This window comes from Lagopus muta, chromosome 1 (genome assembly GCF_023343835.1).
Source record: "Lagopus muta isolate bLagMut1 chromosome 1, bLagMut1 primary, whole genome shotgun sequence".
Lineage (NCBI taxonomy): Eukaryota > Metazoa > Chordata > Aves > Galliformes > Phasianidae > Lagopus > Lagopus muta.
This window is the reverse complement of record NC_064433.1, coordinates 12,134,841-12,148,624: the sequence shown is the minus strand read 5'-3', so window position 1 is coordinate 12,148,624 and position 13,784 is coordinate 12,134,841. Positions and strand designations below refer to the sequence as shown.

Sequence of the window (13,784 nt, the reverse complement as noted above, 5' to 3'; positions counted from 1 at the left end):
CAAAAAACTGGATTTAAGTTTTGAATAGACCTAGGTTTTGGGAAAAAGAAATCAGTGGATTTCTATGGATGATAGTTTGAGCATTATCAGTTCAGCAGTCTCCTATTTCCATACTTCCAGACTTCTTTCAAATCTTCTGATGGTTTGGGGAAAGATTATGTTAAAATTTTGGAAGAGTAACAGTTATATAGGCATTAAATATTTCTTACACATTTTCAAGAGCAAAGCAACAAGAGAAGGTCAAAGTGATGTAAGACTTCTCAAGAAGTATTTAATCTTTATTTGATCTTTATTTAATTTTCCTCATACCTCACGAAGCCTGGGGAAAATGTTATCTAGATTATTTTTCCATGATCCCAGCAGCCAGCTTGTTCTCGAAAATACATTCCTGTAGTGCTTGTTGAATTCAGATCTAGAATTAGCAGAATCCTTGGTCTTTGCTAGCAGTCATGGAGTTGCTTATGCGCATGTGCATGCTCCAGTTGTGGGTAACATGGATACACAGACTCTCTTAGAGCCATAGCTCTAAGCAAATACTAGCCAGTTTTCTAGGTGCCAGAGAAGTGGGAATTTGCAGGAAGCAAGAAGGGAAAGTAATGGAAGGATGTGAAGAAAGAGTGTGTGAACGAGTGAGATGAAAAATGGTATAGAAGAAGAGACAGATGAATTAGTCTTTAGGTAGCTTTCCTTCTCCTAGAGCTAGTCATCAGTTTGACTGATACCGCTGCACGTTTCTCAACTGTATTCCACTTTCCTGGCTACAGCAGTGCTCTATGTTGATTACCATCAACGTAGATGCATTTAGAACTATGCATAATTACATTTAATTACTGATCTTCTGTCTATAGCTACTTAGCATCTCAATTTATTATTAGTCATAAAATGAAATACATTATTTTTCTCTCTTTTTTTTTTCTTTTTTTAAGGATCTGCTTTTGCTAAAGCAAAACCCGAAAGTCCTTGGACATCTCTGACCCGCAAAGGAATCGTGAGAGTTGTTTTCTTTCCATTCTTCTACAGGTGGTGGCTACAAGTGACATCGAGAGTCATCTTTTTTTGGCTGCTTGTTCTTTACCTTCTTCAAGGTAGAATTGGATTATAGGATCAGCTTCGACTGAATGCCTTAATTTAACCATTACTACTTCAATATGTTGCTTTGTTCACTTAATACTGTTAAAACTCTTTCTAATGTATGCTGGAATAGATTGCAAAAGTGTCTTATGATTAGTTCCTCCTTTACAATTGTATAATGGGGACATTTGGAAAATTTGAGGATTTCCTTGCAGGTTTTCTTCAGCACTTAGCACTCTTGTTACTTTGGCATCTCTGTATATGATTTAGGTTTCTAGGACTAACTGATTTCAAGACTGAGAGTCACCTGAGAAACCTTTGATTTTCTGGATTAGGATTAGTCCTGTTATTTGTGCTTCTTGATGAGAGCTCTTGGTCTGCGAAGGATGCTGAACCTGCCATTATGCATCTTGCACAGCCCACTGGATGATGTGTGATCAATTTTCAGTTCTTCCCTGGGTTATCTTGTCACATCAGAGGCAGTAAGCTTTAAGCTCGTATTTCAGTCATACCTCAGCCATGCTTCTGGATGACTGACAAATCTATTACTTACTGTCCTATATGCTTCTGCTAACTTTTCCATTGTATATGAAGGGAGTATGCATCTTAATTTTACACTTCCTAGATTAACAGTTGTGCAAAGTCATTTTATAATAAACAGAAGGAAATTCTCAGCTTTTAAAAAGGATGATGAATCACCAGTTCCAGTAATCGAAGCCTTTGCTCCTCTTAATTATATGTAGTATAAAAGAGGAAAATTAGAGAAGAAAGAATGTAATGTAATGAGTCAGTATCTAACAGTGTGAAAGTCAGTAAGAAATTAAGTGTATTGGAAGCACGCACAACAAAAAACAAATCAGAAGCTTAATGCATGTTGGGAGCAGTTTAAGCACTCTGAAAAACTAAATGACTGATAAGTTATCTACTGAAACCAATTAAAATATGATAATTACCTTTTCAGTTACCTGTGCAGTCCTCACAGTTATGAATTTCTGTATCATTTGGAAATTGTATCTAAAATTAGAAAATAAAAATATAGTACCTCTTGTTTGATGTTAGCAGCTATAGAATTTGTTCCACAGTGATGATGCCCCCAGACTTGAAATATGTTGACATTCACAGAATCACAGAATGGCCAGGGTTGGAAGAGACCTCAAGGATCACAAATCTCCAACCCCCTGCCACATGCAGGGCCACCAACCTCCCCATTTAATACCAGACCAGGCTGTCCAGGGCCCCATCCAATCTGGCTTTGAACACCTCCAGGGACAGGGCACCCACAACCCGTCTGGGCAGCCTGTGCCAGCACCTCAACACTCTCTCTGTAAAGAATTTCCCCCTGATGTCCAACCTAAAACTCCCCTCTCTCAACTTAAAACCATTTCCCCTCATTCTGCAGTTATCAACCCTTTCAAAGAGTTGATAACATTCATGTAGGCTGTCAACAACTTTCCCTATCCCAAATTCTTAGGTACGTGCTTAAGAATTATTATTGCATGTATTAGCCTGTGAGTATACTATGCTAAATAGTAACAGTAAAGGAAAGAATTTTTTTCCCTGACTGTAGATTAAAACTCCAGATTTTATTTACATTTGTTTACTTCATAATAAGTTATGATTAGAAAACTGTGATAAGAGAAAGAGAAACAGGGAAATGTTTCTGTTCAAGGTCATTGAACAGGCTGGTAAGTTAAGGTAGAAGAAAAATTTTTTTCTTCTGATTCCATATCCATTTAGGTTATACCACTACCTCATTTTTACTTTTAAAATGTTTCTATATTCTAATATGAAAACTGATTTGTGAAATCAGTGTGTATCTCATACTGTGTATTTTAGTATGAAACAAGAAATGTGAATATTCATAGCAGTTATAAGTTTATTTTGGCGAGATACATATATATGTATGTATGCATTTTTAAAATTCTTGGTGATACAACTATTTCAAAGCTTTTAGTGCTAAAAAATAAATGGTTTGGTCTTTGAAATGTAGTTGCCTGCTTTGAGACAGCTTTTTTGGCTCTACATGAAATCATTCTATTTGTTTCACAAAATACAGCACTGTCATTTAGGAGAATACCAGTCCAGATGTAATAAATGAGGAAAGAAATAATTGAATCTGGTAGGAGAAATTTTGTTTGAAGCCTAAGCTGTTGGTAGGAGCAGTTCTGTGGTAGTTTGAACTACAGCATGTTGGCATGTTGTGCAGAAATTTGTGTATTTCCTTCCTGTGTTACTGAAAGGATTGGGAGGTAGGTAATGTTTTGTTAATCTCTGTCATGGTAGGCGTGTGCAGTCTATAGACTCATGTTTTCTGAAATCTATAGTGAAGTTTGAAATGCTTTTGTGGAGACGTATCCTGAAAATCATTTCAAGTGGGTCTGTGAAGCTTGTAGTACTCAGATCGGTATACTTACACAAACTGCATAGTAGGAATCAAAGCTGGCTATTTGTTTATACTTTATACCATATGAATCTGTGTGTTTGAGAAACTCAGATGAACTCATTTAGAAAAAGATGTTGTTGTTACTGACCTAAAGCTTCTAAAAGCTTTTCTAAGTTGTAGAAGTGATTGGGCTGTTCTAACAGGAGTAGGAAGAGCTCTGTAGGTGTTGTCTGTGTATGAGAAGCAGGTTATAGGGTTTGTAAGTTTGACAAGTAATGATGGGTTGATGGTTGGACTTGATGATCCCAGAGGTCTTTTCCAACCGTACTGATTCTAAGTTTCTGTGAAGAGGAAGCTGCCACTTTCCCAAGCACAAATGCTAGTTGGAGTCCTGGTCACTTCAGCTGGACTACCTTGTAATGTACATAGTTTGTCTTTGAGTTTTTCTTGTTATTAGAAAATTTATACACAAGTGTATGGGAAATTTTGTCTTTTGAATGGAATATGAAGTTCAAAATTCTTTCAGCTAGAGTATTAAGAGTTTCTCGTCACTAGTCTGCGTTGAAATAGATGTTTGATTTCACAGTCGCAAGTTAGCTGAGCTTGGCAGGCACCTCCAGGGGTCACTCAGGCCACCTCTGCTCGGAGTGTCATTAGCTGCCATGGGCTGCTCAGGGCAATGTCCAGCATGGTGTTAAGCATCTACAAAGTGGAGGGATACAGCCCGTCAGGGAAACCAGCTCCTTGTGTGATGTCTCCTATGCTCACCTGACTTGTTGGATTGTGCTGTGTTGGTTTCAAGTGATACAGGACTAAATTTATCTCGATTGATTGAAGCATAGCATTTGTTGCTTGATTTTGGGTTTTTTTTCTCCTACTAAATTGTCATCTTAATATGAATTTACTTCCTGTCATACCTAGCTTTGCAAATGCTTTCCTCTCCACCCTTCATTCTGCTACCATTTTTTGAGCAATATTTATAATATCACAAGAAGACATGAGCATGAAGATAAGTCAAGTATTCAAATCCTGATTACTGTCTTTCATTTTATTGTAATTGTCATTCCATGCTCTGAATTTCAGGCTTGGTTTAAAATGCTGGTAAAGAACTACATGTAACTGCTTCTCATTTTAAGATAAGTCATATAATAAGTTGGCCATCCCAGACATTTCAAGTATTGGACTCAACTTCATCTTCCTTCTTTTCCAGTTGCTGCTGTAGTGTTATTCTGTACAGCCCAGAGCCCACATAATATACCTCTGACTGAAGTAATTGGGCCAATATGGCTCATGTTGCTACTTGGAACTGTACACTGTCAGATTGTTTCAACACGAACCCCTAAGCCTCCTCCCAGCACAGGGGTTAAAAGAAGAAGGTATAGTCTGTATTAAAGTACTTATCATTTAGGTTTGTTGAACTATTCTGAAGAATGTGCATAAAGTTGTAGGGATTTACAGTCTCTGCTTCACAAGGGATGAGAAATTGAAGCTCCATTTTTATCTGAAACTTCAAAATGGGTGCTTGGTTAGTGCTCTAACATTTGTGCATTTACTAATTTGTGCACTGTTTTTTTTAATACATTAAATCTGATGTTTTTGCCTCAAAAGAGCTTGTGACTGAATACTGATGGAGTGACATATTACTGCAAGTTTTGCTTTAGAACTCTGTGCAGTACTGACCAGCAATCTGTGAGAAGTGTGTTAAAGGAGGTACTGGAAGCATAGACCTGAAAGTCTTCCAGCACTTCAGTGTATATGGTTTGCTACAGTGAACTGTCCCATTATAGTGGGAAGACCTGCAATAGAGAAATTTTGCAGTTTTTAGCCTCAGAGATGAAATTTATCTTACCTTGTGTTTAATGTTAATATGATGAGTAACTGTTATCTTAGTGTTTGTAAATGGAGTTTGTTAAATCAACACGATAAACCTTAAGCAATGTCTTGAAATTTTGCTTGTTTTTGCATGTCTAAAACTGCTGAACACGTTATAGAAGTAGTAGATTGCACTTATAAAGCTACCTTCCAATTTTAATCTCTTCTGATGAAGGAAATTAAGGAAAGCAGCACATTTGGAAGTACATAGGGAAGGAGATGGCTCTAGTACCACAGATAACACACAGGAGGGAACAGTGCAGAGCTACGGTACAAGCACCTCTTACAGTATTGGCGCTGTCTTCAGAGATATCTGGCATGCCGCTTTCTTTTTATCAGGGTTTGTATTTATTCAAGGCTACATATGTGTGAGATATGCACTATCCCTTTTCCAGAGAAGTAAACATTAATCTGCTGATTAGATAAGAACAAAAAATAAATTGACAAAAACTTAATAGTAAACTCAGCTCAGTGTTTGAACATGCATTAACCTCTTGTTTTTTGACTTCTGAAATTGCTGATGAAATTGCTGATGAAATAACTGTAGAAATGCAAAGTAACTTTGGCTGATTTTATGATAATTGTAGGACTGCACTTTGTGATGTATCAGGAATAAACTAGCTTGGTTTTTCAATTTTAATCCAACGAGGAAATTTTACTCTTACGTTTTAGTTGATTGCATTACTTGATAATTACATGGAGAGAATGCACATAGATGGCCATCACTGTCATCAAATTACACATTTTTTGAAGGAAAAACCTTCAGGACTCAAGCATGGCATTTAATCTGTCAGTGAGCTATGAAGATACATTTTCTAATGACTGGAAGAAGCATTTAAGCTTGTTATATTTCAGAGTGCTACACATCAGCATTTATTAGTAAAGTTGAATACATGCATATGAACTGGTACAAAATGAAGAAAAGGGATACTGCAAGTTACTACATTGTTTTGTTCTGCATGCTGCATCTTAAATATTGCAACACTAATGTGTCTGTTGTATTCGTGATTCGTGCACTTAACCTCTGGTAAAGCTTTACCTTGTGTTACATTACATTCTGGAAATAAAAATCTGGAAAAATTTTAAAAATATCTAAGAATGCTGCAGAAGTTAATTTGGTCTTTCTGTGTGTAGTTTAAGCTGGTTTTAACAAACTGTGAGCAATAGTAATAGACACCACAGCTGTTCTTTGTGTAACACCACATCTAAATCGGTCTCTGTGTATTTCTTTCTGGTACATTTGGAGTGTGATCTTGTAAACTTTTGAACATTATCTGCTCAGTGAAGATACTGATTTTCAATCAGTATTGTTGGACTGTTGAGGACTGTTGGAAGACTCACTTTCTTCCTTGCCTTCTTCACTTCCTTGGGGTGACTGAGAATGCTATAAGCAGCCTTTAGTCACTCTTCAGCTGCAGAGGTTTGCACGTCCGAGAATGAACCATGGCAGCTTATCCAGATGAAAAATAACCTTTTTTTTTTTTTTTTTTTTTCCTCACAGCAGTTTCATCATGTAATTTTTCCTTTCCAAAGTCATGCAGATATTTTTATTTGCAAAGTGGGACTGGGAATGAGGAAGCAGGAATGCAACATGGAGAGCATGGGCTAACTGGCTTGAGATTGTGATGTTGCTGAAGATGTTCTTGTGAAACCCCAGTGCCAGGAATTTGTCCTTACTCCAGTTGTGGAAATCTTTAACTTCTAAAAAGCTTTGCAGCTTAGATGAGTTAGGAGAGTTTTTTGATAGTAGTTTGAGCTGATTGCCCAAAGCCTCAGTACTGTCTTAAATTGTCATCTTTATGGATTTTGAAAATAAAAACTGTGTTTGTATGCAAGCTGGCGCATTGCTAATCTGCAGACAGGAAGAGGCTTGCAATCTGCTCCACAGAGCCCATGATAAAGTATCTTGCTGTCTCTTCTTCATAAGCTTATAATAAAATCTGATCCATGCAAATATGTAAAAACTGCCAAAAGTATTTCAGCTGATTTTAGAATCATAGAATGGAATCATAGAATCATAGAACGGCCCAGGTTGAAAAGAACCACAATGCTCATCTAGTTTCAACCCCCCTGCTATGTGCAGGGTCACCAACCACCAGACCAGGCTGCCCAGAGTCACATCCAGCCTGGCCTTGAATGTCTCCAGGGATGGGGCATCCACAGCCTCCTTGGGCAACCTGTTCCAGTGCATCACCACCCTCTGTGTGAAAAGCTTCCTCTTAAAAAAAAAAAAGTACTACTCACTTATTTAGAAATAAAATCAATAAGGAATTTTGGAACTAGATAAGGGAAAGTTCTATAGCTTTCTACAAGGGAAGCGGAGTAGCAGTTGCTGCTTTTTAAAAAAATAATAATTAAAAAATGCCGTTTAATGTTTCTCCTGGAATGCTTGAAGGTGGAAGGTGGAATGAGACTAAAGAAGATAAAGAGGGATGAAAAGTCTCAGTAACTGCCTTTTCTGCTTGTTACTTAGTCCATAGTCTTGCAGATTAATTGCTCCTTTTTGGATTTTCTTCCCTAGCTGGTAGGTCTTCCCTGTGTATATGGAATACCTTATCTTAGGAACAATGTAAACCAGCTGTCCCAGTTCATACGATGTACGTATTAGGGAGGAATTTAATCTGCTCTGTAATTCAAGTTCTTACAGAGCTTCCTGAAGAAGGGCAATGCTTGTTTCCCTACAGAAGCAGAAGAGTAGATTAGATTCTTGATAGTTTTATCAAGTCTGTGTATAGTGGTTCTGGGGTTCTTTTGTTTTATAAATGTAAAGAATAAAGTCTTCATTTATAATACTACTACTTTTTTTTCTTTTTTCTTTTTTTTTCCCCCAGAAGTGTTCTGGGAATTACTGAACACACGAGATTTTATTGCTTTCTGGGTAAAGATTTTCCTTGTTATTTATTTTGAAATACAGAAGCCAAAGTGAAATTCTGCTTTAATGTGATCTGTGTCAGTAAAGCAGAAAGCTGCTATTCCATTTTCATTCCTTCATCAACAATACTTTCTAATTTAGAAATGCAATCATCCTAACTTCTGCTTTTGAAAGGCTTTTTTTTTTTTTTTTTTTTTTTTGTGGCATTAGATATTCTTGCTACTACATCTACTGATTAGATAGTGGCCTTGACTTTTAGACAGTGTTATGGAAGATGATAGACTGGTATTAGACTTCTCATAAGAATAATAATACTTAAGCATAATTGATAGGTTTGTTATTTAAAAACAAGCTTAATTATTGTGTTTGTTAGATACTATTCAATTATGTCACTGGGGTGTTACTGCATGTATGGGAAAGGATAACTCACATTCTGGCTAGCAGACTTGTCAGTATGCAGAGTGAATTTAAACACGGTCAGAAAGTACTAACAGAGCACGCTCACAGCTGTAAGAAATGAATGGCACATTTGCTTTGAGTTAACAACTTTTTAACTTTTTTTTTTTTTTTTTTAAGAATAAAACAAACAACCCTCATTTGTATTTGGGCTTCTGGTTCTTCTGTTGCCAAAGATACTGTGATGTTTAGTTGCAAAACATTGGTTTCCTTTTCTCTCTGTACCTAATAATACAGTTTTCTTTTGGACACTGTTTCTTTTATAATGTTTATAGGAAAGAATAGTGAGTATTAATTAGAAGATTAAAAATAAGCTTACAAACATTTCATCAGCTGTTAATATCTTTTTACTTGTTTGTGTTCATCTTAATAAAACTAAAACATGGGTTGAAAAGGGTGAACAGGACTTAGTCTGGAAAAAAATCATTAAAATAATGCTTACATTTGTTTCAAATATAGATCTAAGAAAGCAAAAAACTCAATAGATAAATCCACTGAGACTGATAATGGCTACGTGTCCCTTGATGGGAAAAAGACAGGTAAAAGCAGTGAAGAATGTGCACAGGCCCAGGAGCGTCTCTGTGAGGTGATTAGGCCAGAGGAGTCGGGCTGGAGCACCACAACCATGAGAGAGACCTTCAGCACCCCCAGCCATCACAAGGTAAGTGTGCCATGTTGCTTTCAGAGCAGGACAGTTTGTTTGGTGATATGCAGCCTGTATTTGTGTGATGCTGTTGGTGTATTCTCATTTATGTTATTCTTAAAAGTATTTTAAATGAAATTAAGCTTAGAGTGCTGTGGCCAAAATCATGTTAAGTCCTCTGATGTCATTCCTTTTATATGTAGCCTTTCCTTTTTCTTGTCAGAGGCCTCTTACTGGCTGACATCTAAACGTTCTTTGCTCTTCAGTAATTCAGTGCACAATTTCATATGCTGTCACTTGTATCTTTTTTTCAGTCTAGCTGAACAACACACTTTACTCTTTATTGCCTCTTTGACGCTCTTGGTGTACGTAGGCCCGTCTTTGTGCCAGAATGGAACAAATTTCATATTATTGCAATTTGTAATTTTGAGTTTATTCTGAGCGTTTACCTATGAATCAGGAATCATCTTTTCTTTCAGTTTGTCCTCATAGAAGAGAAGGAAAGGACAATTTTCCTCTCAGTAAAATAGACATAGCTTCCTGAAGCGAGAAATAAGGGTGAGATGGAAGCAGAATAAATGGTTATGAAGGAAAGGAGAACTTTACTTTCTGGACTTTTTTATCTCCTGGATATACTGTTTTCATCTTGCGGTTCTATAGAATAGATTTTCCAAAGTTTTTTTTTCCTGGCTCCATTATCATTTGCCTTCTAATGACTGCCATTACTGCTCTCTTACTTGACTTTGGCTCAGTAGTATATATAATGATTGACCAATCATTGCAATGTTGTTTTTCATGATAAAATCAAAGGGAGAGGTTATTCTGCTGGAAGTGTATGCCTATACATCTTTATAAAGGAAAGACATTCTGTGGGGGGATTTCATAGCCAACGTATTTAACAACCCCAATAAATATCTGTATGATTAAGTCAGAATGGGTGTGATGAAGTTCATCTCAGGGCAGTAACCTCAGTCTTTTGGTCTGCTCAGCAGCAACAGTTGAAACTGTGATTCAGTTACTGTGATTCAGTTGTCTTCATTGAAGACATTCATTCCAAGCATTTTGCGTTCTTGATGAAATTCAACAAATGATGATTTTTTTTTAAGGGTTTTAGTGATGAGTTTTCTACATGCTTAGCATCACGTTGTATACATGTTTGCATTAAAGAGAAGCTGTCAGAGGCTAGAATAGACTCCTCATCTCTAATTCCAAAGCATAATATATACATTTTTTTGCCACCTTGAAAAATAGTAGATAAGCCACCACAGGCTGTATTCTGCATGTCCCTCCCTCTATGCAGCTCATCTGTTAAGAAAGTGAGATGAGTTGACACTGAAGCATCTCAGAAGCCAGAGCTCATTATGGAAGAAAAATAGATGCCTGAATTGCAGGGGTGAAGGGATCGTCTGTCATTTCACTGATGACTGTGCAACTCTGAAGGAAATTTTACAGGGTTCTATGCAGTGGTGTCATAATAAATGAGAGTATACAGAAAGTTTCTGACAGCTGACCAATCTTCTATGCGCTCTCTTCTTCCTTTTACTGTCAGGTCTGGTTTCACTTCAGTTTAAAATCAGGGAAAAGTGTGATAAATTTGTTATCTGGGTCTTCCTTTCACAAACAAACCTTGTGATGTTTTGTAACTGAAAGAGGTAAATGCTGACTTTATACCATATGTGTTGATAATTAAGCGTGACTGCTATCACAAATTTATTTTCTCAAGCTTTTTGGATATCCTGCATTTAGGCCTTCAAAATATGAATGCCAGCATTCATGAGCTAAATGTGAACTAGCTATTCATTGTCTGAGAACTGTTTATTTTGATACTACAGTTTTATTTTGTAATATCTGCTGTATCACTTCTTACAATTGAAAATGCAGTATTTACTTTAACGAGGCATACATAACATTGCAGAAAGGAATTGGATTGTAATAGTTTATAATCGGTAAGTATGAGTGTAAGTCTTACTGATACTCTACTTCTTGCACTAGGAGACTCACAGGACTGTGACCAACTTATCAGATGAAGTTTCTAGTGAGGAGGGGCCTGAAACTGGGTACTCTTTACGCCGCAATGTAGAACGCACTTCTAGTGATGGCGCTCTTCGAAACAGAAAATCTCACCATTACAAGAAACACTATCCTTTGGAGGTATCTATTCTTCTGTTGCCTCTTTTATGTAATTTGACTGAAGCTCTAGGCTTCTTGTTGAGTATTTTTTTTTTCTCTGATACTGTGTTTTAGGATTATGTTAAATTGAAGCCATGTTAGTGAAGGAGAGGGATTCCTTTTTGTATAACAGAGTTTGAACTGTGAGGTTTTTATTCAGCTGAGCTTTGTCAATTTTTTCAATTTGTTGTTAAGATCCTCTGATACATCCTATACATCTTGCAACAGATTTCAGTTAGCTCTATTGCTATCTTTTGATAGCAGGTATCTCTTTTGAAAACGTGATTCGTTACAGAAACAGCACTAGTTGGCAATAGCAGCATTTTCATCATACTAGTGCTGCTGCTTTTCTCCATTTACATCGTATTTTCGATTCATCAACCTTCTTGTGAAGTCATCTGATAGTTTGCCTGTTTTGTCATTCCTTCGTGTTTGTTGAAAGCCATTAAAATATTGTCATGAAATCTCAACAAAATTGTTAGTGTTACATTGCAACAGAAACACACAAAACCTTAAATTTTAAGAGATTTACTAACATCAGAGCTAAGAGGAGGAAGGCAGCAATTCGGTATTAGTAGAGTCATTAGTTGTAAGGGTTCAGATACTGAAAGATAGAAGTGAGGGAGGGCTTTTGTTTTTCCTCTTCATTCTAAAGGATTTCCGCTCTTTTTGCTGATGGTATGCAACTTAACAGATAAACAAAACTTTGAGGTTTTTGCAGCGTTTTTTCTTTTTAACAACTGTACTTGCCCCTCCCCCCCTCCACCCCCTTTTTTTTCCCCAACTAGGACTATGAGAAAAGAATGTGCAGAGTAATTTTGGTTCTGACAGGAGTGTGCTTGTGGGTGGCTCTAACAGGCAGAGCATCATAAGCAAGCCTTCCACTTGATATAAATAATGCCTTCTTAGAAGGGTTCATATAATGCTGCTTTCTCTGATAATAACTACAAAGTCTTGAGGCCTTTATTTTGCATAAAAGCATTCACTAATTTTCTATAATTTGCTTATCACAGACTTCAGATTGAGAGATCTAGAAGACTGATTCATTTTTAACTGTGTGATGTCCTATGTATGTTTAGTTTAGACTTTCTGAACATGGTAATACTTGGAAATGTTTCATATTGCAGAAAATGTCTCTTGACTGCATGCTAATGCAGCTGGACAGATGTGATTGCAGATGATTTTTTTTTTTCCATCTTAAATTTGTTTTCTTTTCCAAAAGGTGTCTCAGAGCTGTAAAATTCTGAAATATTGTTTTGGGAGGACTGTGTGTAGATACCTTCAGAAATTCAAAAAACATGAATTTATTCTGTGTGTAGTAATAATTCACACTTTTTCCCCCTATCTTTGTGATTGATGCCATGGAACAGGAAGCTTTTCTGTGTTGTTAGCAGCTCTTTTCCCTCAACGTGATTACAAAGGAAATGAAACAGTAGTTTTGAAAACTGAAAGCTTTCTTTGTATTTTAAAAAATAAGTGTGCATATATATATATATGTATATGTATATATATATACATATAAGTGTAAGTGTATGTGTGTATATGCATATATATATAAATATATATAAATAAGACAGTACTTTCAGTTTCTGTCCTGTTTTCCCTTATTTTGATGTTTGCTTGTCAGTTGTTGTTTGAGGTATTGCTTTTTAATCTTCTTGCTTCATTCAGTTCGAGACTTAGCACCCTGTACTGACCATGTTCTATAAAGAATCAATGTTTTGGATATTATCTTTGGTATTGGAGTTCTATCATCTCACTAAAAAGAGCTTGGAGCAAACTTCTGCTATGTATTTCTTTACAAAATTGATTGCATAAAGTATATGAAGCATGGTTTCCAGGAAGAACAAGTAACTTCTTCAGCTGGTAATGCATTGCAAGTCATATTAAATTAATAGGCCTGCTGCAGTATTCCTTAATTGTGTTTTTCAGTGAAGAAAATTGGGCATAATCTTGAGATAAACTGTAGTAGAAAAAAAGGAATTTTGCCCTAAGAAAGGATGGAAATTGGCAGATGATAGTGATGAGTAGGATGGTACTGCATTTAAGACCTGTCTTGCAGGAAATTGGTTCATCTAACCATCGAAAGGAGCTTAGAGGTCTTCTTTTCTTCTGAAGAAAACATTAGATTGCAGTATGTGTATGCACTGGGGTATTTAAGTCTCTCAAGAGTAATGTTTTTCTATGTTATTATGTAAGCAGTGTGCAAAATTTAAAAATAATGAGGCATGCTTGCTTCTCAACTGCACTTTCTTAAAAATAATTAGTTTTTTTATGCATGACTGTGTAAATCACACATCTACCCAGTACTGGTATGG

At 36.4% G+C, this 13,784-nt stretch overlaps 1 protein-coding gene across 2 annotated transcripts in view; it reads left to right on the top strand.

Annotated features, from left to right (window-relative positions):
• The window catches only part of PHTF2 (putative homeodomain transcription factor 2), a 62,559-nt gene that overhangs the window by 30,835 nt on the left and 17,940 nt on the right, over positions 1-13,784 (top strand). The window contains exons 5-9 of one of the 2 annotated variants that reach the window (XM_048948285.1): positions 927-1,085; positions 4,665-4,830; positions 5,502-5,666; positions 9,114-9,315; positions 11,290-11,448. In XM_048948285.1, coding sequence (XP_048804242.1) covers positions 927-1,085; positions 4,665-4,830; positions 5,502-5,666; positions 9,114-9,315; positions 11,290-11,448 — 851 coding nt within the window. The remainder of the gene's footprint in view (positions 1-926; positions 1,086-4,664; positions 4,831-5,501; positions 5,667-9,113; positions 9,316-11,289; positions 11,449-13,784) is intronic. The other variant, XM_048948295.1, reaches the window with a different exon arrangement.